This window comes from Trachypithecus francoisi, unplaced genomic scaffold (assembly GCF_009764315.1).
Source record: "Trachypithecus francoisi isolate TF-2019V2 unplaced genomic scaffold, Tfra_2.0 Lachesis_group12, whole genome shotgun sequence".
Lineage (NCBI taxonomy): Eukaryota > Metazoa > Chordata > Mammalia > Primates > Cercopithecidae > Trachypithecus > Trachypithecus francoisi.
This window is the reverse complement of record NW_022681457.1, coordinates 82,047,297-82,072,689: the sequence shown is the minus strand read 5'-3', so window position 1 is coordinate 82,072,689 and position 25,393 is coordinate 82,047,297. Positions and strand designations below refer to the sequence as shown.

At 42.4% G+C, this 25,393-nt stretch overlaps 3 protein-coding genes across 15 annotated transcripts in view; 2 read left to right on the top strand and 1 right to left on the bottom strand.

The window, feature by feature from the left end:
* ZMYND12 (zinc finger MYND-type containing 12) overlaps window positions 1-8,429 on the bottom strand; it is a 27,549-nt gene extending 19,120 nt beyond the window's left edge. For 2 of the 4 annotated variants that reach the window (XR_004440902.1, XM_033226839.1), the window contains exons 1-3: window positions 7,854-8,262; window positions 1,569-1,710; window positions 118-289 (exon numbers count right to left, since the gene is read on the bottom strand). Coding sequence is in view for 3 of the 4 variants with exons in the window: in XM_033226839.1 (XP_033082730.1) it covers window positions 118-289; window positions 1,569-1,710; window positions 7,854-7,963 (424 nt within the window). In the remaining variant the exon portion in view is untranslated. Of the gene's footprint in view, window positions 1-117; window positions 290-1,568; window positions 1,711-4,373; window positions 4,472-7,853; window positions 8,263-8,305 lie in introns of those variants that run through there. The other 2 variants (XM_033226840.1, XM_033226841.1) reach the window with 2 other exon arrangements.
* PPCS (phosphopantothenoylcysteine synthetase) lies at window positions 8,053-25,372 on the top strand. 8 transcript variants are annotated; one of them, XM_033226849.1, is made up of 3 exons: window positions 8,053-8,130; window positions 9,212-9,315; window positions 11,552-11,966. In XM_033226849.1, exons 2-3 carry the CDS (start codon window positions 9,223-9,225, stop codon window positions 11,873-11,875), a joined length of 417 nt encoding a protein of 138 aa, XP_033082740.1. In that variant the 5' UTR covers window positions 8,053-8,130; window positions 9,212-9,222; the 3' UTR covers window positions 11,876-11,966. The 8 variants fall into 8 exon arrangements, with proteins under 8 accessions (XP_033082740.1, XP_033082739.1, XP_033082741.1 ...); XM_033226848.1 differs by lacking the exon at window positions 8,053-8,130 and adding an exon at window positions 8,343-8,465; XM_033226850.1 differs by lacking the exon at window positions 8,053-8,130 and adding an exon at window positions 8,343-8,465 and having other exon boundaries at window positions 9,212-9,532.
* The window catches only part of CCDC30 (coiled-coil domain containing 30), a 153,390-nt gene continuing 143,226 nt past the window's right edge, over window positions 15,230-25,393 (top strand). For 2 of the 3 annotated variants that reach the window (XM_033226837.1, XM_033226835.1), the window contains exon 1: window positions 15,230-15,707. Coding sequence is in view for 1 of the 3 variants with exons in the window: in XM_033226834.1 (XP_033082725.1) it covers window positions 25,376-25,393 (18 nt within the window). In the remaining 2 variants the exon portion in view is untranslated. Of the gene's footprint in view, window positions 15,708-25,282 lie in introns of those variants that run through there. The other variant, XM_033226834.1, reaches the window with a different exon arrangement.

The window sequence follows — 25,393 nt, the reverse complement described above, 5'->3', positions numbered from 1 at the left end:
CCTGCTCCTACAATAGGTGTCTTGGTGCCACTGTCAAGGGTGACTCTTTGATCATTAGTGTGACCCAAACATAGCACCACTTAAGGGATCCAGGGATCTCAAGTCGGTTTCACTCACCAAGGCTGGCCTCGGCCAACAGCAGGTAAGCAGGCACAAGCTCTACAGAGCTCAGGCCGTACAGGTTCACGCGGAAGCGAAGGGAATGCAAAGCTGCTGGTACAGCATCTTCGTGTTTCCCTTCAAAGAGGTATTTCTGGGCTACAGTGTAGCAGAATTCAATCAAATACTTCTGTGGAAGAGAGAAACAGACTATCTGAGACAGTCTAAAGTTAAAGGCAGAGGTGGATGTAGATGGCCCTGGGGATAAGGCCAACACCTAATGACCCAGTTAAAGGCACATAGTGAGCCTCCCTGTATTAGAGTGGACGTGAAGCCCCACATAAGTGATATAAGAAGGTAAACTCTGGACTACGAGTTTGTTAAGGTCCAGGAACATGTGTCTTTTCATCTTAGTTCAGTGCTTGGCATAGATGAACGTTCAATATAGAGTTATCAAATGAATAAATGAGTATTATTCTTATAGTTCTAATAAAACTTTACTTTAGCAAAGCTAGCATGTCTCAGGATAATCGGAAACTTTCTGCCTTCATAGTTGAGTTAATTTTGAGAGAAACATCTCATTTTCCCTTCCAGAATTATCCTGTTCAGCTAACATCACAAAAAACTTTAACTCTGCATTGTTCTAAGGCCACTATCAAAGTGTCATAACACTAAAATGGATGGATCTTATGTCTAGGGATTTATGGCTTATAATAAGGCGCTAATTTTTTAGAGTGACTGAGATGCTCAATACTCAGTAATACTCAACATTATACATAAGAATAGTGGCAAGTTTTGCTAACCTCCTTTATTTATTCGGTAGTATATCCATACATCATTCTTAACCCTCCTATTATATGGCCAGGCTCTTGGCATCTGTAGATGTTATGGGCTCAACTGTGTCCCCTGCCAAAATTCATGTGTTGAAGCCCTAACCCGCAGTCTGTCACAATGTGACTATAATTGGAGCTAGGGCCTGTAGAGAGGTGATTAAGTTAGAATGAGGCCATTAGGGTGGGCCCTAATCTAATCTGACTTGTACCTTTATAAAAAGAGGAAATTGGACACACAAAGAGATACCAGGGATGCTTGCACACAAAGGACCACGTGAAAATACCACAGGAAGGCAGCCATCTGCAAGCCAGGAAGAGAGGCCTCAGAAGAAACCAAACCTGCTGACCCCTTGATCTTGGACTTCCCAGCCTCCAGAGCTGTGAGGAAATAAATGTATGTTGTTTAAGCCACCCAGTTTGTGGTATTTGGTTGTGACAGCACTAGCAGACTAATACAGTGAGTATTTAGTAAATGTGGAAAACAACGGACTGAATGGTATTGACTTAAAAAGATATAAAACAAAGTCTCTGCCCTCAGTGAAGTTACAATTTAGTGACCTCAACACAGTTCGACCCTTGTCTTGGGCAGCTTCACCGCACCTACGACTTAACCTTGGAAAGTGCCGTAGGCCCTACCTGCCGCTGCTGCAGCTGCTGCAGGCCATGCTGCCGTTCTTCCTCTGAATTGTAGAAGGGCATGGAAGTGCGCAGTGGAATCAAGAGCTGACATATTTTCTCATGGATGCTGTCCCAGTCAGCTTTCTGATGTACCACCCCACTGACAACAGAAACATAGACTTCATGATCTTTATATTTGGCATGACTTAAGATTCCATTAACCCTCCTACTGACCTATCCCTAGACACCAGAAAAGTAAGCCAAACACAAACCAGGCAGGGAGCTCAAAGCCATTTCTGAGACTCAAATCTCTTTCTTTTCATGTGGTTATTTGATGGTGTATAAACTGTGTTGGGATTGGAGAGTATATGGTTTCTGCAGGCACACATTCACATTCTGAAGTCACACAGGGATACTGGCATGCAATTGCTCATAGTGTTCTCTTATAATCTCTTCTATTTCTGCAAGGTTGGTAGTAATGTCCTCACTTTCATTTCTGATTTTAGTAATCTGAATCTTCTTTTCTAGGCCAGTCAACCTAGCTAAAGGTTTGTCAATTTTGTTGGTCTTTTCAAGGAGCCAATTTTTGGTCTCATTGGTTCTCTCTGTAGTTTCTTTATTCTCTGTTTTATCTCTGCTATAATCTTTAATTTTCCTTTCTTCTGCTAGCTTGTGTCTATACCCAACACAGGGCTGTGCATAAAGGAGTTTATAAATATGTTTTTGTTTGCTCTTTTTTTTCTAGTTTCTTTTTTTTTTTTTTTTTTGAGACGGAGTCTTGCTCTGTCGCCCGGGCTGGAGTGCAGTGGCCGGATCTCAGCTCACTGCAAGCTCCGCCTCCCGAGCTTCTCCGCCATTCTCCTGCCTCAGCCTCCCGAGTAGCTGGGACTACAGGCGCCCGCCACCTCGCCCGGCTAGTTTTTTTTTTTTGTATTTTTTAGTAGAGACGGGGTTTCACCGTGTTCGCCAGGATGGTCTCGATCTCCTGACCTCGTGATTCGCCCGTCTCGGCCTCCCACAGTGCTGGGATTACAGGCTTGAGCCACCGCGCCCGGCCTTTTTCTAGTTTCTTAAGATGAAATGCTAGGTGACTGATTTGAGATCTTTTTAATGTAATGTATATTAGTATAAATTCATATGAGTACTAAATTCATACAATACCCTCTGAGTACTGCTTTGCCAGCATCTAAGTTTTAGTATGTTGTTTTTGTTTTCATTTATCTCATTTTCTAACTTCCCTTGTAATTTCTTTTGTGACTCATTGGTTAAGAGTGTGTTATTTCTACATATTTGTAAATTTACCAAATTTCCTTCTGTTATTGACTACTAATTTCATTCCATGTAGGTGGAGAGCATACTCTGTATGAAATCAATCCTTATAAATTTATTGAGATTTATTTTATGGTCTAACATATGGTCTATCCTGAAGAATGTTCTATATGCACTACAGAAGAATAGGCATTCTGCTGTTATTGAATGGTGTTCTATAGATATGTTAGGTCTAGTTGGTTTATGGTATGGTTCAAGTCTTATACTTCCTTGCTAATCTAATTGTTCTATGCATTACTGAAAGTGGGATATTTGATCTTCTATCTAGTTGTTCTATTCATTACTAAGAGTGGGATATTGGATCTTTCATCTGGTTGTTCTGTTCATCACTGAAGGTAGGATATTGAAGTCTCCAACTATTATTATTAAATTGTCTATTTTTCTCTCTAATTTTGTCTGTTTTTGCTTCATGTATTTTGAGGCTCTGCTGTTAGATGCATACAATTATGAGTTTTTGCATTTCTATTGCTTATTACACATTTTCACTTAAATGTCAGTTAACTGTTTGATTCCATTTATACATATTTCAAAACAGGTAACAATAATCTAGAGGAGGGGTCAGAAAAGTTTTTCTGTGAAGGGTCAGATAAATATTTTAGGTTTGAGAGCTATAGGGTCTCTGTTGCAACTACTCAACTCTGCTGTTGTAGCACAAAAGCAGCCACAGACAATATACAGCCATGTTCAAGCACCTTCTTGGACAATATCGCCACCTTCTTGGACAACAGAAATGCAATTAAAGTATTTTCTTTATAAGTTGTGACTGCTACCAAAGAAATAACAGAAACCATTTAAAAATGTTTTTGGGGAGGTAGAGAATTATTATAAACAGATCAATAAAAGCACTTAGCCAGGATATAGCTGAGTTCCACAGGGAATTTATCAAGTGGGGCTTGTAAGCAATGGAAATGTTAACTTAGATGCCTAAACTTTTGTTCCACTGAGAGCAACTGACATATTTTGCCTTTCTAAACAAAGTGAGCTTTATTTATATATTTGCGGGCTCCCTGCTTATTGATCTGTCCCACTTGTCACACAGGGTCAGGGATGAAGTAGGAATGGATAAATGCTTTCAATTGGGGCTCACAATTAAGTAGTTTGTGAGCCAGACATGTTTTATTTGGCTATTATCATGTTTTTTTAAGCTGAATTTGTATGTCTTTAGGCAGGGCATTCATTCTGCAATTCACCACTGATCCTATAGCTTCCTATTATTGAATACCACTTCACTGTTTGTTTTGTTAGTAATCTGCAATATTTTTTGCAATAATTTTTCCTTTTGTTTGACATATGGAGCACAAACTTAAATGCCTTCACTGGCCAGGAGGAGAAAACAAACGGTGAAGTGGTATTCAAGAAGAGGAAGCAACAGTATTTGTAGTGAATTACAGAATGTATGCCCTGACTGAAGACATTTAAATTCATGCAAACCTATGGTACTGAAGTCTCTTTTACCTGTCACCAATGTTTCAGTATGTACTTCCATAAAATTACCTTTTCTTAAAACTGTTCTAATGTCCTGTAATCCCAGCACTTTGGGAGGCCGAGGAGGGTGGATCACAAGGTCAGGAATTCCAGACCAGCCTGACCAACATGGTGAAACGCCGTCGCTACCAAAAATTCAAAAAAATTAGCCAGGCATGGTGGTGCATCCCTGTAATCCCAGCTACTTGGGAGGCTGAGGCAAGAGAATTGCTTGAACCTGGGAGGTGGAGGTTGCAGGGAACTGAGATCGTGCCACTGCGCTGCAGCCTGGGCGACAGAGCAAGACTCTGTCACAAAAAAATAATAAAAAAATAAAAGTTCTACTATGTCTCTAAGTAAGTAAAAATGTGCTATTCTCTGAGAATGGTCTTAATCCACTATAAAGCAATATGCACAGGATTACACACAATATATAAAATACATGTATTCAGAGAAAAGAAGGATATTCATCAAAATTTCAGGGTATTAATCTCTGGGTTGTGGGATTATGGATTATTTCTCTTCTTTATTTTTTATATTTTCAGGTTTTCTGCAGTGAGCATGAACTATATTTATAATCAGGAAAAAAATTCTTTTACAGAAAAAAAGTTCACAAACTCAAACTGACTTTCTTGCTCCTTAAACTTGGGATGATGAAAAAGAACATTTACTGTGTGCCAATGTGGTTCCAGGCAGGGTACTAGGTGCTTTACATTCAACCATCAAAACCTATAGAACAATGACCTCAGTTTTGTTTTATCAAAAATCTTGAAAACTCCAAGACACAAAGACATAGAAATCTGGAGAAAAGGAAGCAAAAAAACAAAAGGAGAAGGTCTTAAAGAGAATTAAAAGCAAGTAAAATAAATAAAAGAAAAAAAAAGAAGGGCATAAAAGATGATAATTTATACATGCATTCATCAGATATTAGTGCCAACGATTTCTTTCTTTTTTTCATGTTTTTATTTTTTATTTTTTGGCCCAAGGGATAAAAGCACAAATGCCAACGATTTCAAGACACTTTGCTAGAGACTACGGGGCATACAATGACAGGTCATAGATCAAAAGTTAGTATACTTGACAGTGCCTCTGTACACATTGAACATAGTATCTAGCATTAATGGAGCATAACACAATTGAAATAACACACTCACCAACAATTAAAATGAAGGGAAATATGAGATGAGTCATCTGAGAGATACAGAGTACTGTCAAGTCAGTTCAGAGGAAGAAGGAATTAATTCCGGCTGGAGGGATAAAGAGGACAGGGGTGTTTTAAGGAAAAAGTCAGTGCTCACATCAGGCCAAAGGGTTGAATCTTTCCCAAGCCTGAGTGGCAGGTTTTACTCATGGCTGTTTACTGGTCACCTCTCCAGGGGTGACCCAAAGGCCTCTCAAACTCTACGCCCACAACCAAATCTGACGCCCACCATCTTTTCCCCCTGTGTTCCTTGCCCAAGTTAATGGGTTTATTATCCATTTAGTTTTATTCAACAAATGTTCATTGAGTGTCTGGTATGTGTGGGCACTGGGTCTAGTAAAAGACATAGACATCAGATAAGCAAACACAAAAATATAAAAGTACAGAAAAAGCAACGAAAAGTGGTACTGTGAGTGAGAAAAGTATGACGGGCAGCTGAGACTGGGTTTAGACCTCTTTGCAGAAACGACATTTAAACTGAGAACTGAAGGATGAAAGAGAGCCAGGAAGGCTTGTAGTTGAGGGAAGGTTCCTAGCAGAGAGAACAGTCTGGGAAAAGAAACTGAGGGAAGAAAGGACTTAGCAAATTAGAACTTCAGCTCTCTATAACTACAGCAAAGAAAAAATGAGGTGAGTGTGGTGGGAAGTAAAGGTAGAGAAATAGCCAGGGCCTTGTATTTTCTGTTACAAATTCTGAATTATATTCTAAATGCAATGAAGCCACCAAAGAGGAGATAGCAATGAAAACACAGATACTATCCCTGCCCTTGTGGGGCATACGCCTAATTAAGGAAATAAATAAATGATTTCAGTCCATGTTCTAAGTGTTAGGATAGGGAATATACTCAGTGCTTTGAGAGCACTGAGGAAGGACACCTAGGCCAGTATGAGAAGGTACTGCAACAGCTTCTTAATCTGTTATGCAGCCGTCAGTGTCTACCTTCCTCTGTAACTTCCACACTGCAGCCCATCCTCTTTCGTTAACACAAATGAGAGCATGTCAGCTCAAAACCATCCATGGTTTCCCAGGGGATAAATTCCAAACCCTTGATCTCATGTCACTGTCTGGCCCTAACCTTTATCTTCTTGGTTTAAACTTCTACTACCTATCACAATGATATTCCAACCTTTTTTTTTTTTTTTTGAGACAGAGTTTCACTCTTGTTGCCCAAGCTGGAGTGCAATGGTGCAATCTCGGCTCACTGCAACCTCCGCCTCCCAGGTTCAAGCGATTCTCCTGCCTCAGCCTCCCGAGTAGCTGGGATTACAGGTGCGCGCCACCACACCTGGCTAATTTTGACTCAACCTATAGTAAGAAATACGTTTTCCCTGTAAACACGCCCACATAAAACACTAAGACAAAAGTTTCAAGAAACAATTCAGGTAGGATTAATCTGATACTTTCTACTCATTCTATGTTCTTCTTTGTTGTTGTTTTCTCTAAATGGTGGTTGTGACTTATTCATAAACTGCTAAAGGGCCCTGGCCTGCAGTTTGAAAATCACTGACTGTTCCCTCCACTACTATGTTCTCCACTCAGCTGTTAGCAGACTCTCTTCTTTTGCCATTTGCCCTAGCAGTCCCGGATGCCGGGAATGCCCTACCCTTCTTCACTACTCCTGTACACAGCAGGTTCTGACTGCTCTCTCAAAACGCAGCTCAAATGTTTCTTCCATAGAGAAAGCTTTCCACACACTGCCCCATTCACTATCGTCTCACTCTCAGCGCCCAGGCTGGAGTGCAATGGCGCGATCTCCGCTCACTGCGAACTCCGCCTCCCGAGTTCAAGCGATTCTTCCGCCTTAGCCTCCGGAGTAGCTGGGATTACAGGCGCCCAGCACCACTCCCAGCTAATTTTTGTATTTTTAGTAGAGACAGGGTTTCACCACGTTGGCCAGGCTGGTCTCGAACTCCTGACCTCAGGCGATCCACCCGCCTCGGCCTCCCAAAGTGCTGGGATTACAGGCGTGAGCCACCACGCCCGGCCTATTTCTTTACTGATTTGTCTCCCACATTAGAATGTTAGATCTTTGAAGGAACTGATCTACTGAGCTGCCAAAGTAACTTCAGCACCTAAAATAGTGCGTAACACACAGTAGGCCTTCAGAAAACATGAATGACGAATGAGTAAATGGGAGATGAGGCAGACGAGGCCAGGGGAGTCGTAGGGGCCTGTCTTAACGCCCCTGTTTTTGAGGTATCCCTTGCAGAGTCAGGGGCCACGGCTAACGCAAGGTACCCAATCCAGACCCGGGAATGGGAGAGAGGAAGGGAGTTAAAGCGCCCAGGTGCCACGTTTCAGGGCCTACCAGTAATAAGTGACTGTGCAGGCCGCGCACACCCGCTCGGCTGGGGCTTCGCACACCTCACAACAGAGCCTGCGCCCCTTGGGGACCGCCAGTGGATAGATCACATTCATGTTGCAGCCAGCGATGCTGGTCTCTAAGACGGTTGCCCGGCAAGGATACGCTGAACCCCGGCGTCACGTGACAATCGCGGGCCCGCGTACTTGCCAGCATTTCAAGGGCAGAGGGCGGTGGGACGTGACTCGACTAACATCTGGGTCTATCGCTGAAGTTGAAAAAGGTAAAGAAAGAAATAAAAAGAAGCACAAAACCCACAAGTCCCACGGGTCAAATGGCCGAGAAAGGACTCCCAAGGAGTCCAAGTCCATGAAAGCCCGTACAGTGGCCGGTAAGGGTCAAACATGGCCAGTTCTTCACCCAGGCTAGGAAACGAACGTGAGGGAACGTGACCCTACCAGATGCCCACGCAGCCGGGGATCCCCCTCGTTGCAGTGTCACTTTCGCTGGGCTCTGGGGCAGAACAACTACGCATTTCCAGACTTGGCGAGATCCGGACCTAGTGTCAAAACGAGGGTAGTGAACCGCCCACTCACTGCGGCCCGGCGCTTACACCAGGTAGGGGAAAAGGGGCGTGGCGCGTCGGCCGCGGAGCGTGCGCAGGCGCCGGCCGCTGCGGGGCAGATGGCGGAAATGGACCCGGTAGCCGAGTTCCCCCAGCCTCCCGGTGCTGCGCGCTGGGCTGAGGTTATGGCTCGCTTTGCGGCCAGGCTGGGCGCGCAGGGCCGGCGGGTGGTGTTGGTCACGTCAGGCGGCACTAAGGTCCCACTGGAAGCGCGGCCGGTGCGCTTCTTGGACAACTTCAGCAGCGGGCGGCGTGGTGCAACCTCGGCCGAGGTCTTCCTAGCAGCCGGCTACGGGGTCCTGTTCTTGTATCGCGCTCGCTCCGCCTTCCCCTATGCCCACCGCTTCCCACCCCAGACTTGGCTGTCCGCTCTGCGGCCTTCGGGCCCAGCCCTTTCGGGCTTGCTGAGCCTGGAGGCCGAGGAGAATGCACTTCCGGGTTTTGCTGAGGCTCTGAGATGCTACCAGGAGGCTGCGGCTGCAGGCACCTTCCTGGCGGTGGAGTTCACCACTTTGGCGGACTATTTGCATCTGTTGCAGGCTGCGGCCCAGGCACTTAATCCGCTAGGTGCGTGCCCTAGGAGTACCCCTTTTGCCTGGAAGCACAGCCTTTCTCTGCAGCCACTTATCCCCTTACCTCCCGCTTACCCACGGATCTCAGCTGGGGAACCCGAGTTGAGAAGAAGCTGATCCTATACCGTACCTCGCCGATTTGTTACACCTTGTGTTTCTCTTTGCAGGCCCTTCTGCGATGTTTTACTTGGCTGCGGCTGTGTCAGATTTCTATGTTCCTGTCTCTGAAATGCCTGAACACAAGATCCAGTCATCTGGGGGCCCACTGCAGGTGATGGGCGCTTCTCTTCCAGAGATCTAATCTCATATAACCAATCTTGGGTTAATTTCCTCTTGATCTGGAGATGGCCTTTCTGCATCTGTATTCGCTAGGCACAGGGGATACAGAGATGAATAAGACACCGCCCTCCCTCATGGACCTCACAATCTAGTGAGGGAGCTGGACACAGACATAATTACAATACAGAGTGATAAATGCTCTAGTGGAGGTATGTACAAAGTGCAGTCAGATCATGGGGCGAGTGAATCCTGGGGGAGTCGATGAAGCTTCTTGGAGGAGATGAACTCGGTTTTAAAAGATAAGCAGAGCCGAGCGCGGTGGCTCACGCCTATAATCCCGCACTTTGGGAGGCTAAGGAGGGCGGATCGCCTGAGGTCAGGAGTTTGAGACCAGCCTGGCCAACATGATGAAACCCAGTCCCTACTAAAAAAATACAAAAATTAGCCAGGCGTGGTGGGCCTGTAATCCCAGCTACTCTGGAGGCTGAGGCAGAAGAATCGCTTGAACCCAGGAGGCGGAGGTTGCAGTGAGCCAAGATCGTGCCATTGCACTCCAGCCTGGGCGACGAGAGAGAGACTCCGTCTCAAAAAAAACAAAAAACAAAACAAAATGAGCAGAGGGTGGGAAAGGTCATTCCAAGTGGAGTATGGCACTTGGCATTTGGAAGTGGGCAGTGGGCTGTGAACCGAAGTGCTTTGGTAAGGCCGGAGAGCTGGCTGAAGAGATGGCTTGCTTTGTAGAAGACTTTGTTTTCCTTTTTTAAGGGGCTTGGACTTTTTCTTGTGGAGCTAAGGGACACATAAGTAGGAGAATGAGATAAAGTTTTTGTTGGAGAACAACATTCTGGCATCAGTATGAAAGATGAAGCTAGAGAGGGAGAAAGTGGAGTGGGTAGATTAGTTGGGGGCTATTGTAGATTAAGGAAGAAATATGGATAAGGTAGGTTGTGATTTTAGATGATCTGGCTTCTTGGAAGCTTCGGGAGTTCTTAGTCATTTATTGGGTGATACAGGTAGGATTTTATTAGGAGAAACTCTTATCGGTGGGGCACTTGCCGACTTTGTAGAATGGTTGATTGAGGTCCTACACTGCTGTAAGACCTGGAGATGAAAGCAGTGAAAAGAAACACCCTGCTCTTGTGTTGCTTCCTCTGCAGAGGAGACAGCACATTAAGTCAAATACATACCTCATTTGGTAATGATAAATGCTAAGGAGAAAAATAAGGTATAAATAAACGGGTATATGATCCCTATCACACCAACAGCTTGTTTTTTTAGGGGAAATTCTGATGATGAGCTTAGTGATTTCACACTTTTAAATCTCTGGGATCTTTAGTTTATCCCATAGTTTTTAGTTCTATCTTGAAAGTAACAAAGCAACTGAACATTTCCCTGAGAAGGGATTGGGGATGAGGTACTAGGAGTTTTGGTCAAGTGAAAATAAAATCAGTTTCCTCACTGCTAAGTTGTTACAAGTGACCATTTTAAAATGGAATCTAAGAGCCATTCTACCAATGCAAGAAATATTTAGGCTGAGAGGTTTAAAAACCCAACTTTATTTCGGCTTCTGCCAAACACTTGTATGAACAGATTCTTTGTATCTGTTTAGTTGAGGATTTGGTTCAAAAATAAAGGGACATGCTTGAGAAAATATTAATGGCGGTAAGAGTGGCAGAGCAGGGCAGAGCTTATTCAGAAGACACGGTTTGCCCCAGAATATGTATGGAGCCTTGAATTTAGGCATCACTGTGAACTCTACAGAACGAAGGCTTTTTTTTTTTTTTTTTTTTTTTTTTGAGACAAGGTCTTGCTCTGTTGCCCAGGCTGAAGTGCAGTGGCACGAATACAGCTCACTGCATCCTCAACCTCCCAGGCTCAAGTAATCCTCCCATCTCAGCCTCCTGAGTAGCTGGGACTACAGGTGGGTGCCACCATGATTGGCTAATTTTTGTATTTTTTTTGTAGAGACCTGGTTTTGCCATGTTGCCCAGGCTGGTCTTGAACTGGGGTCAAGCGATGCACCCACCTTGGCCTTCCAAAGTGCTGGGATTACAGGCCAAGCCACTGTGTTCCCCTAAGGCTTTTTAAACTAAGCATTTAATTGAAAAGTTTGATAGTTGAGAAATCCCACTTAAATTTGATTCCTTAGTTTCCGTAGTTTCCCATGAGATTGACCTGGTAGATAATGGCCATTGTTTGCTTATTAAGCTTTTCTTTTTCCAATACAGATAACAATGAAGATGGTGCCAAAACTGCTTTCTCCTTTGGTTAAAGATTGGGCTCCCAAAGCATTTATAATTTCCTTTAAGTTGGAGACTGACCCCGCCATTGTAATTAATCGAGCTCGGAAGGCTTTGGAAGTTTATCAGCATCAAGTGGTGGTGGCTAATATCCTTGAGTCACGACAGTCCTTTGTGTTTATTGTAACTAAAGACTCGGAAACCAAGTTATTGCTATCAGAGGAAGAAATAGAAAAAGGCATAGAGATAGAAGAGAAGATAGTGGATAATCTTCAGTCTCGACACACAGCTTTTATAGGTGACAAAAACTGAAGTAAAAAGCCCTTACAGGATCAAAAATTGTTCAGGGCTCCTAGAGATGGTGAAAACTATAATAAAACCATGGCTTTCATATGGACAGAGATCCTAGAGATGGTGAAAACTATAATAAAACCATGGCTTTCATATGGACAGAGAAAATGAAAGAAAGGGAAAAGGCAGTGGTATGCAGGCAAATATGGTTTGGTATTTGTCTTTTTTTTTTTTTTTTTTTTTTTTTTTGAGACGGAGTCTCGCTCTGTCGCCCAGGCTGGAGTACAGTGGCCGGATCTCAGCTCACTGCAAGCTCCGCCTCCCGGGTTTACGCCATTCTCCTGCCTCAGCCTCCCGAGTAGCTGGGACTACAGGCGCCCGCCACCTCGCCCGGCTAGTTTTTTGTATTTTTTAGTAGAGACAGGGTTTCACCATGTTCGCCAGGATGGTCTCGATCTCCTGACCTCGTGATCCGCCCGTCTCGGCCTCCCAAAGTGCTGGGATTACAGGCTTGAGCCACCGCGCCCGGCCTGGTATTTGTCTTTTAATGACACCTGATACACTCACCTGAATGTTATTTTGATTTTGAAATTGAACACTAGAACTGTTTCTCACCTTTAAAAAGAAGAGCTTATTGGGAATTACGTATTCCTTAAAATATACATGGGGGCCTGAATATCAGCCATCTTTATACTATAAAAAGATTATGGATGCATGAATGGTCATGCTTTGGTGATCAAATATTGGTTGAAGGCCTATGTATGTCAGGCCCTATGCTGAGCCATGAGGATTAAAAAGATGAATAAACATGTCTTGTTTAGGAAATGGATGTATAAAAAATTAAGTGCAATAAAGTGTGTGTCCAAAAGCTGACCCAATGGAAAGGATGTTTTGTTTTGTTTTGTTTGAAATTTATCAAACAGGAGTAGGAAAGAAGGATACCTCCCTGAAGATAGATTGTAGAATGATGAGCTTTTCACTGCATTTACTTTTTGCTTCTTATTGTAGATTCACCTCATATTTGGGTAACAGTTTACAATTCAAGTATTTTAGGACTGCTCTTCAGGTTAACTTAATATGTCCTTCCACCTGGGACCAGGCAGGGGCCACTTGGTGATCTCTGTCCTGAGGGAGGCATTACAGTGTGGTAGAGTATGGGCTAGGAGTCAACTTAGCCAGCTGTGCCACCTATTAGCTTTATAAACTTAGGCATTTGACTTAATCTCAGTGTCCGCATGCATAAAATGGGGATAATCTCTCTGCAAAGTAATGCCATTTATTGTGAGGATTAAATGAAATAGCAAACAAAAAGCATCAGTCTGGTGCCTAGCGCTTGATTGACACTCACTAAATGGTTGCAATTATTGTTTTTCTCACTTAGCAAAGCAGTGTTACACCAGTGCCCTGCTTAATCTTTGAATCCTTGAGAATCTTTGAAAAACTTTGAATACATCTCTTGCTGTCCTGGGTTTTGGGTTGGGAGTGCACAAGTAGCATAGTGCAAAAAAATTCCCCAAATGATCTGTAGGATAGTCCAGGGTACAATTTGAAAAATTAGCATTAATGACTAAGGTAGAAGCAGGTACTGTGTTTCACATAAATATTTGACTTAAAATACAATTCATGGTGTTTCATGGAGTAGGGAAGAGTAGCCCCTGTGTCTGTCTGATAACAGAAGTACGATACATTTAATTAAGAAGATTTGACAGAAATTCTAAGGCTGAAATACTTCATTAATCAGGAAGTGTGACCTTGAACAGAAGAAAAATAACTGCAGCAGTCAAGACTGTTCTGGAAGCAGCAGTCCCTTTGAACAAACATTTTTTTTTCTTAGAGACAAAGTCTTGCTTTGTCACCCAGGTTGAAGTGCAATGGTCCAATCATGGTTCAGTGTAATCTTGAATTCCTGGACTCAAGCACCCCTGCCACAGCCTTCTGAGCAGCTGAGACTACAGGCATGTGCCACCATGCCCGGCAAAATATTTTATTTTTCATAGAGACAAGGTCTTACTATGTTACCCAGGCTCCTTTGACAATGATTTTAAGTGAACTTCAGGTCCAATTTGCAAAACCCCAAAAGCAGTGGGCTCTGTCAGTGGCTGCAGTACTGAAGGGCAAGTAGTAGAATATGTTCTTCTCTGCATTCATAGCTTCATGTGGATGATGACTGTCATCATCTTTGAATGTACAATGGGCATATGTGGGGTTAAAAGTAGAAGTGATCTTAATGTTTGTCTTTACCATAATTATTACCTCCCTTGGGAATCATTTTATATCCTGCCTTGTTAACGCTTAAAAACAATCAGTGTTCTACATGAAATTATTTAGTGTTTCCCACTTCAGTTTAATTTATATTCAGAGCACTTAAAAAGATTATTTACACAAGTAAAAAATCCAGGGGGGAGGGGGAGAGAGAGAGTGTGTGTGTGTGTGTGTGTTTTAACAGCAAATGGAAGTGTATAAAGAAAAGGAACGTGAGTCAATGAGGGTAAGAAAGAACCTAATCTTGGATGGAGGATCAAGGAATGTCTCCCTGAGTAGGTGATGCTTAAACTGATAAACAGGAGTGAAGTGGGCTACAAGTGCTGGTGGTGAGCATTTTAGCTCAGAAAAAACACTTGCAAGAGGTCTAGTGCCAGAAGGAGAGGTTGAAGCACTTTATTATATAAAGAGTAAGATACGTCCAGATAATGCATGTAGAACCAGCAAAGATTTGGAAAGTATCCTCTTGGGGAACTAGAGTTAAGACCAAGAAATGTTGTGTTTGGGATACCAGCAAAGCAAGGGCCCCCAAAACATAAGTAAAATCGAGTTTTGATAGTTAACTAGAATTCTGCTATAAGGCCATCTAAAAAGATGATATCAATTGAGTATGTTAAATTTTGTGTCATTTATAAGTTTTTATTTTGCATTACATAGGTGGGGGAGATAAGGTTCACCTTACCTGAATTTTCAGTGCTTAGGACTTCTAAAGGGCTTCAGCCTTAGGGATAATTCTAGTCAAGCCCAGTGTCTTCCTTTTTACAATAAGCTCGGCCCAAAGATTGTGATTTATCTTGCGTGCCCCACGTGGCTAGTGACACGATCTAGGCCTAAAATTCAGAACTCTTGAGCTAGCACTCCCTGCCCCTTTAAGAATGAAGGAACTTATAGAAAAATAAATCCAAGTTTAGTAGGCACGGGCTGTCGTTGAGGCCTGGCGGGAAGCTCTTTGAGAACTAGAATGCCCCAAGACAAAATGTATTCGCCAAGTCGCAAGCGCGCGACATGACGTTACCATGGTTACAGTTGTCTCCAAAGCCAATGGAATGAATTGTACTATCGATTCAGCCGGGACAACTCCGCCCCCGACCCGAAGGCCAATGGTATGAGCTATAATAACAGTCTCCACAAGAAGCACAGTCTCTGGCGCCATTGGCGTGCGTCGTCTCTATGGTTCCCGCCGGAAGGACCCCTTTGCGTCTCTGCGGCGAGCGCGGTTGCTATGACGCCCGGGTCTCCTTCTGCACCTGCCGCTAGCAGCTGGGCGCCTAGGGGCCGAGCGACCCCGGGACCCTCGCGGCACCCTCCGCAGGAAAACTTCCGACTTGGTTCCTGAGGTTCCTGCCTCAGCCCTAAGGAGGAAAGCACCCATTCTCCCCTCTTTTCCGCATTCCAGGCCTTTTCTGCTTCTCCCCAGCATGGCCCGAAACTACAGGAGGGGAAACCCTCCTGGCCCGGCCTTTCTAGACCCTGGCTGCAGTGATTCCGCCTGAAAGAGAATTAGCCCGTTTTCCCCGGACCCAGCTGCCACAAGCATTTAGTATTAGGCTGCCGCCTATTATTAGAGCGGGCTTACAACATCCTCAGCGAGGTAGGTCGGCGTTCCTTTTCTCACTTAAAGGTGAGGTGTCGAGGCGCGTCCCTGGACAGACAGCGCCCGAAGGTCCAGGCCACTATGAAGTCCACGGAGGCGCAGCTTTCCCCTGCGTGTAGGCCCGCGAACAAAGAACTACCGTGTTCTGTTTTTTTTTTTTTTTTTTTTTTTTGGCCCATGTTCGTCATGCAGGACCTTGAATCCCGATGAAGATTTGGAGGCCTTTTGTATCCTCAGCATCAGAGGTCATGAAGTCAGTTACCTTCTGCCTTTTAAGCTACAACTTTTTCCACTTCACTCATCACTCCAAGCACCAGTTTTCTTCTCATCCTGCTTATTTCACAGCCATTTTAACCTTTCCCTGTTAACGCTGCACATTATTGAATGTCCGTTTGTCTCCACCACCTCTGTCATCTATAGACCACCTCCTTCTGCATTCCTGCTGCAATGCTTTGTGTACCTAAGTATTTCGCATTCTCCAGCTCTGCAGTCATTGGGAAGATTTTTGTTTTTCTTTGCATTATGGCAACCTTTCAGTCTTGGGTAAACTAGAGGCTAGGAGAAGTGCACATTGGTAAATATAAACATTAAATACTGCAGGCCTAGTGTGTTTTGAAAATGGAAAAAAAATTGCAGTATTGGACCCATTTCAGGCTTATATAATGAAAGAAGGTTGTTCCTTGTTTAATTAAATTTTATTGATGTGTTTATCAATGTGAAAAGGGCATTCAAAATGATCATGTAAGACAGGATTTCAACTTTAAGCCCGTACGAACCCAACATTGGGGATATGATGTAATTTTCCGGAGAGGAGATAATTGAAACAGTACTTGTGCCTTCTTTTCCTGACAATTTCTGAATCAGAAAACATTCTTTGTGATGTAAGCCAAGAAACAAAAACAATAAAGAGTGATTGAAAATAAATATTTTTGGCAAGGGAGCAGACACAATAGTTCTAAAAAGACTGGAACAGAGGGCCTTAAATATGGCATAAGATTAACTTAGATCCAGTGCAATTTTATTTTTGCTTGGAAAGCTTGCCTTAATTTGTCTTACGATATGCATTCCTTGTTGAATCTTACTATTTCTTCTTCAGTATTCAGATTTAAAAGTAAACCTATTTTGAGGATATACAGAACATATACATTTTAAACAGCTGTTTGGGGCTACGATTATTTGGATATTTTGATTTCTCAGACCAATCAAAGCAGTTGTTTGTGATGTCTCATGCTTAGAGCCAGGTCAAGTTTTAAATATTGAGAAATTCAGCTTTCTCCTCTAGAACAGATCGGAAAACAAAAACAAGTTCTGCAGCCTTTTCAATCTTGCACATTAAATTGGAACTGGATAAACCCTAACTCTTGAAAAAAGAGTATATTAGATGCTATATTGCAAGGGGCTTTCCTTTCCTTTACTCTTCTAATATGTATTTATTGAATAGCAAGGCATAAATTAAAAAAAAAAATTTAACCTGGGCAAACTTGGCAAAAACCTGACTCTACAAAAAATGCAAAAAATTAGCCAGGCATGGTGGAGCACTCCTGTAGTCCTGGCTACTCTGGAGGCTGAGGTGGGAGGATCACTTGAGCCTGGGAGGTTGAGGCTGCAGTGAGCTATGATCACACCACTGCACTCCAACCTGGGCTACAGAGTGAGACCCTGTCTCAAAAAAATAAATTCCTGTCATTCTAGTACAGTTTTTTGTTTGTTTTGTTTTCTTTTGTTTTGTTTTGAGATGGAGTTTCACTCTTGTTGCCCAGGCTGGAGTGCAATGGCGTGATCTCGGCTCACTGCAACCTTTGCCTCCCAGGTTCAAGTGATTCTCCTACCTCAGCCTCCTGAGTAGCTGGGATTATAGGCATGGGCCACCACACCCTGCCAATTTTGTATTTTTAATAGAGACGGGGTTTCTCCACGTTGGTCAGGCTGAGTCTCGAACTCCCGACCCCAGGTGATCTGCCCGCCTCAGCCTCCCAAAGTGCTAGGATTACAGGCGTGAGCCACAGCACCCAGCCTCTAGCACAGTTTTAAACCTGGGGAACAGGGTGGGGTTCTGCCCCCTGTGAGACATTTGGCAATCTATGTAAACATTTTTAGTTGTCACAGCTAGGGATATGCTACTGGCATCTAGTTGGTAGAGACCAGGGATGCTGCTCCATATCCTATTATACACAGAACTGCCTCCACAACAGCTCAGAATGTCAGTAGTGCCAAGGTTGAGAAACTCTGTCTTAACACATCAATAGTTCATTTTTTTGTTCTGTGTCAGTCTTGCTCAGCTGTGTACATTTTTACATAGTTATGTACATTTTGCCTTTCTTTTTCACTTAATTTTATATTTTAAACATTTTTTACACTGCTACACTGTTTTCAACTTTTGAAAAAAGTATACTAATTTTATTTGGGAATTGAAAAACTGTGCATAATATGTATTGTATTTAAGATGTGTGTGAGTTTTAAATTATATTTGTGTGAAAGGAGTGGAAGATAGAAGAAAGAAAGGTTACAGTGAAAAGTCACCTACTGGATATTTCAGTTTTTGTGGCTGTGCTATGTACTTTGTTCCCTAGTGTCACTCAAAGACTTTGGAGTCCAAAGCTCAGCCTTTGCTCAGAGGCAGGAGATGTGCTATGGCATAAGATAGGGTCCTGGCCCCTGCAATGCAGTTGGAGAGTACCTACTAGGAGAAAAAACAACAGGTAGACAGAACCCGTTATCCTTGACCTCTTCTCGTTTAAAATTCTTTGTCTCAGTTTGCTTTACCACTTTATTCTTTACATCTAGAAGTTTTTTGGAGGCCTAAAACCATTTCAGGATGTACTTCTTTCCAGAGATTGGATTTTTAAGAGATTTAATGAGCATTTACTTAGTATCTACTTTGGACAGAATAGTTTTTTGGTTTTGTTGATTGAATTTTTTTTTTTTTTTTTTTTTTTTTAGATGGAGCCTTGCTCTGTTGCCCAGGCTGGAGTGCAGTGGCGAGATCTCAGCTCACTGCAGCCTCTGCCTCCTGGGTTCCAGCGATTCTCCTGCCTCAGCCTCCTGAGTAGCTGGGATTACAGGCACATGCCACCATGCCCGGCTAAATTTTGTTTTTTTTAGTAGAGATGGGGTTTCACCATGTTGGCCAGGCCGGTCTTGAACTCCTGACCTCAGATGATCCACCTGCCTCGGTCTCCCAAAGTGCTGGGATTACAGGCGTAAGCCACCAAGCCCGGCCAAGAATAATATTCTTATGTACTTTGTTGTGTGGGTAATTTTAGGTACAGTTTAGATATCAGAGCATTTATAATTTAGTTTTATTACTTCAAGATCTAGTTTACCAGAATTTGAAAGTTAATCATCAAGTCTCAATAAATCCACTGGGAAAATGTTTGTTTGGGGATCTCATAGCACCATTCCAGGCAGAGTGACTTGAATGTCAAAATTTATGGAAATATAAGCAGCATGATGGGGACCAATAAGTATACTGACATGAATGGCTAATGTCAAGGCGTGGCAGAAGACAAGGCTAGAGAGACTGGGAGGAATCAGATTGCGAAAAATATCTAGTCCCAAGCTAAAGGGTTTGAACTCTACCCGAAAGTGACGAGAAGGTTAAGCAGCAAGTGATTTGCATTCGGGAGGATCAGTATGGAGTTTTGCTGAGAACAGATTGGATGGGGGCCACCTGGCAGCAGGAATATCAGTTAAGGACGCTATTACACTAAACTGAAGCAATAGTGAGGCAAGCCTAAACTAAGGCAATAACCCTAGACACGGAGAGGATGAATTAGAAAATGATGAAAGAAGTACTGCAAATTCAGTGACTGATTGCATACCAGAGTAGAATGAATAGGAAGGAGGGTCAAGGATGAATCCTGGGTTTCTGGCTTGGGAAACTGTTGACAGTGATTTTAACTATGAAATACAGAAGGAGGAAAAGATGAATGGGTTGTTCAAGCTGACTTGTTCACTAGACAACTGGAATGCATTGGTCTTAAACCGTAGACTCATTTTATATTGCCCTCCTAGCTTATAGCTTCTTCTCTGGAACTTGCATTTCTCTGCCTAATCTTGCTTAAAGAGTAGGCCCTCAGAGGCCATATTTGTACCCCTACTTTCAACATTATTCCATGTACAGCTGACTGAATGGGGAAAATACAGGTAACTTTGAAGAGGCAGGCACAGCCTATTAGGTGAGCAACAAACAATTGTCTCTTTCAAAAATTTGAACTAAGAGATACAAAGATAGAAATGACTTAATCTAAAAAGTCACATAGGCTAAGGACTTGAATAGCTGTTTTCAGCCTTGCTGAGGAGCAAGCAGAGGAAGTTCACCTCTGTAGAGAAGCAAGAGGAGCACACTCACAGGGAAGCTCAGAGACAAAAGACCTCATGGGTCAGGAGAGACCATTAATGGCTGTGTAGTTCCGTATCCAATTCCTGTGTAGCCACATTTAGTTTCCAGCGTATGTCCTTGTACCTCATCCACTCAATAACCCTCATATAGTAGTTGGGATTGGCTGGTTGTGTGAGGGACAGAAAGCCCAAAATAATAATGCATTGAAAAAGAAAGAAATGTATTCCTCCCACATAAAAGTCAAGAAGAAAGCAATCTATAACTGGTAGAGCAGCACCTTGAAATGGTCAGAGACCCAGGTTTCTTCTCTCCTGATATTACAGCATCCGTGGCATATGGTTTCCAGCTAATGGTGCCCAGGACGGCTGCTCAAGCTTCAGCTATCTTGTCTGAATTCCAGCTAGTAGAAAGGAGGAAGGAGCAAGAAAGGGGGTATCATGTTCCTTAAGAACAGTTTCTGGAAGCAGCACATAATTCCATTTACACCCATTGGTCAGAACTTGGTCACCTGACCATATCTATCAGTAAGGAAGTCAGCCTTGTGATCAGTCAAAACACTAAATGTCTTATTTCTGTGGAAGAAGGGAATAGTACATATTAAAGGACACCAGCAGTCTCTGCCACCCTCACCTGTATTCCAACTTCAATGTGTTTCTGTTTCTTGCCACTCCTTCTAGATTGATCTGGAGCATAGCAGAGAGAGATTCTTCTTTAATCTTCCAAACAACCCAGTGCAGTAGGCAATACTATTACATTTATTCTACACACAGAATAAAAATTTAAAGAAGTTACCTGACTTGTGTAAGTCACACAATTACAAAGTAGCAAAGCCAAGGTTTGAGCCAAGGTATGTTAGACTCTTGTGCCCAAGCTGTTAATGACATGGTAGTGAGAAGGGCGGAGAGCTAAAGGCAGGGTTCTTGGGAATGGCAGCATTTGAAGGGATGGAAGAGGAGGAAGCCAGGAAGAATACTGAGAGGGAAAGGCTAGAGACATAGGAGTCAAAACAGGACAAAGTGACATCACAGAACAGAATAAAAAAAAACAACTTTCAGCGAAGGAATGAAGAGGTACGGCAAAGAGATCATATGTTAAAACAAACAAAAACAGGGCCAGACACAGTGGCTCACCCCTGTAATCCCAGCACTTTGAGAGGCTGAAATGGGAGGATCACTTGAGCCCAGGTGTTCAATTCCAGCCTGGGCAACATGCCAAGACTCTTGTTTCTACAAAAAAAATAATTTAAAAAACAAGATGGGCGTGGTGGCACACTCCTGTAGTCCTAGCTCCTCATGAGACTGAGACGGGAGGATCACTAAAGCCCAGGAGTTTGAAACTGTAGTGAGCTATGGATGTGGCATTTTGAGTTCATTGTTGACTGATAATTTGAGTACAATGGTGAGAATAGAAGGCAAAATGCAGCAAATGTGGGAGTGTGGAAGCCAAACACAGAAGCCACAATATAGGAGTGTGGGAAACAAATTGTCCAAAAGAGGATGTAGCTAGACAGGAATATGGTGGAGCTAAAGGAAGGTTATTTTTTGTATCTTTAAGACCAGAGATGTCTTGAGCTGAGGACAAGAGAACAGTAGAGAAGGAGATAAAGAACATACAGAAGAGAAAATGCTTCCCTAAGGAAGCAGTATGGGATGGGGCCTAGAATATGGGTACCAGGATTAACCTTGATCAGGAGGATAGGAAGCTCTTCCACTGAGAAGGGAAAGAGGACAAGATTGGTAAAGATGAAGGTTGGTATGTTGGTAAGGAGAAGCAGCTGACAGTTTTATGATGACCTTAGCTTTACTAGTTCTCTGGGAGACAAGGTCATTTGCCAAGAGTGAGGGGAGAGGTGAGATATTCAGTTTGATGGAGAGGTGAAAGTTTCGAATAGTTGCTGAGTGAAATAGTAACAGAAACTAGCAACTCATAAGTGACCCAGTGGTTGAGAAGCTTGGCTCACACCAGAGGCCATGAATTTGTAATGGTTCAAGTCTGCACGCTTGTTTGATTTTGTTCTCTACCAGCACTCAGCAACCTAAAATAGGTGGAGAATAGTCAAATGCATGAACTTTTCCAGGGCTGAGATTTGCAAGGAAGGTGGGACAAAGGGGTAAGATAACTGGGGATGTTGGTGAAGGACTGAAATGATCAACAGTTGGGTTTAGGCTTGAGGGGCAAACAAGTGAAGCCAAAGAGTATCTGGTAGTTTGAGAGAGGATGTAATGGTCCAGAGACTGGAGGTCTTATTGTAATTGTAGAATTCCTTTAGTTTGAGAGAGCAACTGCTGCACACCCATTAGGATGACTTTTTTTTTTTTTTTTAAAGTAACCCAAAGTAAGTGTTGACAAGGATGTGACAATATTAAGACCTTCTGCATTGCTGGTAGGAACATAAAATGGTACAGCTGCAGTAGAAGACAGTAGGACAGTTCCTCAAAAAAAAAAAAGTTAAATACAGAATTATATATCTAGCGATTCCACTCTTATGTATATACCCCAAAGAATTGAAAACAGGGACTCAGATACTTTTAAACACCGGTGTTCATAGCAGCATCATTCACAATAGTTGAAAGGTGGAAACAACCGCAATGTCCATCAACAGGTGAATGTATAAATAAAATGTGCTATGTACATACAATGGAATATTATTCAGTCTTAAAAATAAATGAAATTATGATTAGCGATACAACATGGATTAACCTTGAAGACATTATGCTGCGTGAAATAAGCCAATACAAAAGGACAAATATTGTATGATTCCACTTCTATGAGTGATATAAAATAGGCAGGTTTATAGAGACAGAAAGTAGAATAGAGATTCCCAGGCTGGGAAAGAGGGGAATGAGAAGTTACTGTTTAATGGGTGTAGAGTTTCTGTTTGGGATAATGAAAACTTTCTGGAAATGATAGTGGTGATGGTTAGACAACCTTGTGATTGTACTTCATCCCATGGAATCGTACAGTTAAAAATGGTTAAAATGGTAAATTTTAAGTTGTGTATATTTACAACAATTAAGAAAAAGAGGGGAAGAGGCATAGAAGGTGTTAGAGGGAGACACATGGAATTTAGGATGGCAGGGTTTCAACATTAGTTCAGGCTGTTCATAAGGACTTAGGTGTAGCCATGAAGCTAGGCGGCTAGAAAATGGTGAATAAAGATCACTGGCTTTGGGAGGATGGTCAAGTGATGGAGCTTGGGTGATTTGTGCACTTGAGTATTTACCTGAAGCCTATACTGTCCTCCTGATCAGCAAGGATCAGATCCAAAGTTTTTTCCAATATCCCTGACCCATTTTTCCTTTCAACATCCTCCAATCTAAGACTCCCCTACTCCACCCCTACAGCATGGGGATTATGCTGTTGGGCAAGCAACCCACAGTATAGGACTTATAATAATTTAAGCATTTATTTTCTAATCCCCTCATCAGTTTATCACAACTGCTTTTAGCACTTTGAGGTATTTGCTTCCAGTCTTTTCTTTGTGTCTCTGGTGTTCACATAGTTATAATAATACTTTTGCATTCTGCTTTTCCTCTTAGCATTATCACAGAAGCATTTTTGCATATTGCCAAATAGTCCTCATAGGATGCTATGTATTCTTAGTATCTTGGGCTCTCTGCTACCCAGGACTAAAACCACAAGTAACTATGATGCTCAGAGACCTGGTAGGGAGAAGGTGGAAGATATGAGTGGGGACCAGGTGAAGAAGGTTGGGGGAACAAAAGAAAATTTTTAGTTATATGTCATGAGGAGGACCCACAGAGGTGCGGGATTCAGACTTACATTCTTTTTCATCAGTATGAGTATCAGCTGATAATTAAAACCATGTATCGTCTATAAATACTGTTGATGTGGAAATGGTAAGACTCTAGAAAGCTTGGCAATCAAGGAGAAAAATAATAAAAATATGGTTTTGCTTTTTAAAAAGCAAAATAGTGTATTTATATGGACTGAAGCACAATAACAATTATATCTGTCACTGCAATTTGGGTCAGATTAACTTGGTTAAAAGTTGTATTTGATTAGAACAGCAAGTCCTATTAATAGTTAGTGGTTCTAATCACTTGAGAACTTGAGGTCAGGAGTTTGAGACCAGCCTGACCAACATGATGAAACCTTGTCTCTACTAAAAATACAAAAATTAGCCAGGCGTAGTGGCGCACACCTGTAATCCCAGCTACTCAGGAGGCTGAGGCAGGAGAATCGCTTGAACCTCGGAGGCAGAGGTTGCAGTGAGCTGAGATCATACCGCTGCACTCCAGCCTAGGCAACAGAGCTAGACTCCATCTCAAAAAAAAAAAAAAAAGTTAATTGTTCTAGTAACAAAGATATCACTTCATCAATCAGCAGATATTTCTGTTTCATATACTGTCATAGTGCAAACTGTTATGTCATGATTACTTGCAACCTAAAAAAACTAAAGACAATATCGATAGCAGACTTAGATAAAGAATTTGCAGAAGAGAACTGAATTAATGAGAAGTCAACATAAATTATAAGACATATTCTGTGACTAAAATCAATCCTGGATAGTATAGAATTAGGGGCCTCTCTAGTTTCCAGAGGAGTCCTTTTATTTCTAAATATGCAATAAAAGGAACAAAGACTTCTTTGGACTTTAAAAAAGAAACAAGAGCCCTTTGGGAGACTTCGGATAAAAGTTGCAAACTTCAGAACAGACAGAAAAGCTTTTTCTTTCCATTGTACATAATTTTCATTAAATATGTCATTTGTTATTTTAGAAGATATACAGTTGTTCAAAGCTTACATTTTTCGGTATTAGCAGCTATTTCATTTAAGTGCTCATAACTAGATAACAGTAGGAAAAGTAAAATATGCATTGTAGAGAGTCTGACTCTAGTCATATATACATAGACTTCTTTATTCCTGCTTCCAATTTTCCTCACATAGCAGCTTTGTATGTGTATTGCCAGCTGTATTTTGTTCTTTAGAAATATCTTAGATTTTCCAAGCTGTATATACATACACATACATAAGTGTGATGAAGGATCAGGTGGCTTACTAGCTTTCTATCACTAGAACCCTAAAGACTAGTACTCTAATAAGGAGCCTAAGGTGGCACCTACATAGATATCTTGCATCCTCAGTCGTGTGTGTGTGTGTGTGTACATACACATAAGCTTATTTCTTCTATCAAGGGAAAAGTTCAGTTAGAAGACATACTTCACCATCTTGAAAAAGAAGAAATCAATCCTGTTGCTACTACAGAAGAACAACTCTGTTTGGTGCTTATTCCAGCCAGCACAGTGAAGACAGGCTGAGGACTGCTACCAGAGATGTAGAAGAGCTTGTAGTGAAGCACATGGACGAAACAAAAGAA